The sequence below is a fragment of the Triticum urartu genome, chromosome 3 (genome assembly GCF_003073215.2).
Source record: "Triticum urartu cultivar G1812 chromosome 3, Tu2.1, whole genome shotgun sequence".
NCBI classification, from domain to species: Eukaryota; Viridiplantae; Streptophyta; class Magnoliopsida; order Poales; family Poaceae; genus Triticum; species Triticum urartu.
In genome coordinates, this window is record NC_053024.1 from 51705421 (window position 1) to 51707528 (window position 2108).

General features: G+C 53.4%; 1 protein-coding gene across 1 annotated transcript; it reads right to left on the reverse strand.

Annotated features, from left to right (window-relative positions):
- Positions 1-905: 905 nt before the first annotated feature.
- Positions 906-1696, reverse strand: LOC125546642. Its single transcript, XM_048710819.1, has 2 exons — positions 1073-1696; positions 906-980 (listed from the first exon to the last, which is right to left on the reverse strand). The coding sequence occupies exons 1-2, from the start codon at positions 1694-1696 to the stop codon at positions 906-908; spliced, it is 699 nt and encodes a 232-aa protein (XP_048566776.1).
- Positions 1697-2108: the final 412 nt, after the last annotated feature.

Genomic DNA, 2108 nt, shown 5'->3' on the forward strand with positions numbered 1-2108 from the left:
ACACGACTGATTTCTCTTCAGTTCAGAGCGCGCAGAAACTCTGAGGGTGGGCTAAGAAGGAATCCAAATGACGACGCGTGGGCCGGTTGGGTTCACGGGCCGAAGCCTCCATTCTTCATCTCTCGTTTTCCATGTACGATTGCCTCAAAAAAATAAATCAGTCATGTACGAGAAGCCTCTGGTCGCGGGAGGCGATTACTCCGGCGAGTTAGAGCAACTTTAGCAGACCTCGCGAAATCTCGACCCGCAAAACACGTTTGCAATTTTACGAAGATCTCGTTTGCGGGTCGAAACTAACGTGGCCGAACATAAACCGTAGATAAAACTGCATAATTTGAAAAAGCAGTTTCGCGTGTAGATCTGGGTTGCCTTTTTTCTTGCGAGGCCACTTGTGTGAACTACCTGAAGTGCTCTTACTATACCCCCATTCACGTAAGTAAGTGGTACTCATGCATCACCCAGGTTATTTTGGTCGCCTGAAAGGGCTCCCCAATGGAGAAGATGAACGTCTTCTTCAGACCGACATTAGAACCGCCACTACTTACTGCCCCATCAGTACCGATGGGACTCCAGTACCATTTCGTGAGGTCCTACTATGTGTTGCATGGCTGATTATGTTATACAGTATGTGTTTGTTTAATTAATGATATAGGGATTGTGTATGCTGATCCGAAACTAGCTCAAGTTTATACTGAACTGTCAATTCTAACACCCACTCATCGAAACAATGAACCGAGAGACACCAAAAGCAACATTGGCAGAATCTTTGATTCATCACGGCAGCAGCCGCACAAGAAAAATATGCCATCACGACTAAATTCAAGTGATATTGAAAAACATATCCTTTCTATCATAATGATATATGATAATGAAAAATTCTGAATTACTATTAGTGGACAATGGCTTCACTCTTGACTCTTGAGGAAGACATCCGTCAGCACGGTCTTGGACTTGAGGGAAGCAGCGAGTATCCTCAGCGCCTACAAAATTCCAACGCATGCAGGGGAAAATAAAATCAATCACCAGCAGTTCAAAAGTCCTAGTCAGAAACCGAAGGACGCCACGTACATACCTCTTCCTTGCCGATCTTCACGGTTTTCTCCTGCAGCGTGCTGAGGTCCTCGCCACCAAATTGTGCGAACTGCGCGATGCCCAGAAGCGACATGGTCGTGAAAAAAGAAGCCGGAGTCACCAAGAGGTCGTCCCCGACAGTGTACGTGGCCGTGGGTAGCGACGGCGTCGTGGATGTTCCCGCGGCGGCAGCATTGTACGTGGAACTGGTGCAATGGCAGCAGGTTCGGCCGTTGATGAGGTGCGCGCTCAGCAGCTGCTGCAGGCGGGAGAGCGCGGCGGGGGTGACGGCCGGGCTGAGGCGCCGCTCCTTGCCCTTGTAGCCGGCGTCCATCTTCTCCACGCTGCTGAGGACGTTGCCGATGCTGCCGACCATGCGCTCCTTGGTCAGCAGGTCGACGACGGTGCCCAGCGGCAGGGACAGGAGGCCGGTGAGGAACTCCACGACGTCGCTTCCGGCCTCGGCGAACCGCACCTTCTGAGTCTTGGTGTCGATCACGAGCTTGATCGGTAACCCCGCCGCCAAAGTCGCTGCGGCTGCCCCCTGTGCAGCTATCTCGTCATCGTCATCCTCATCCTCCGATCCCCACTCCGGCGCACTAGCATCATCCGATTCCGACGACATCGCCGCCCGCTGGCGGCGAGGCATTTTAAGTCACGGCGCAGGCGCTCAGCGGCGGTGTGCAAAGGTGAAGGTCGAGGAGAGAGCAGTCGATCAGGGAGCGGCGGCGGCTAGCTAGGGTTTAGATGGTGCGGATGCAGATGAGCACGCGCACGAATTTATCCTAGGCACCCATCAGACCTGTCATACGCCATCGGATTGGAAATAATATGGACGTCCGATGTGTTGTGTGCGCGCGTGGTGATGCCTAGGATAAATTCGGTGGAGACCTGCTGCAAACCTCCTCCCGTGCGTACCCGATCGCATCTGCTGACACCTGTACGTTCCCAGCATCCCACGGTATCCCTCGTCTCACCCGCTCCACGCGTTCCCTCGGCTCGCGCGCTGACTCTCGGCTCCAATCGACACTGTCTCG

Coding starts and splice junctions, on each gene's coding strand:
- LOC125546642 (XM_048710819.1), bottom strand. CDS start 1,696: ATGTCGTCGGAATCGGATGATGCTAGTGCGCCGGAGTGGGGATCGGAG. Junction 981..1,072: donor TGAAGATCGGCAAGGAAGAG/GTATGTACGTGG, acceptor GGAATTTTGTAG/GCGCTGAGGATACTCGCTGC.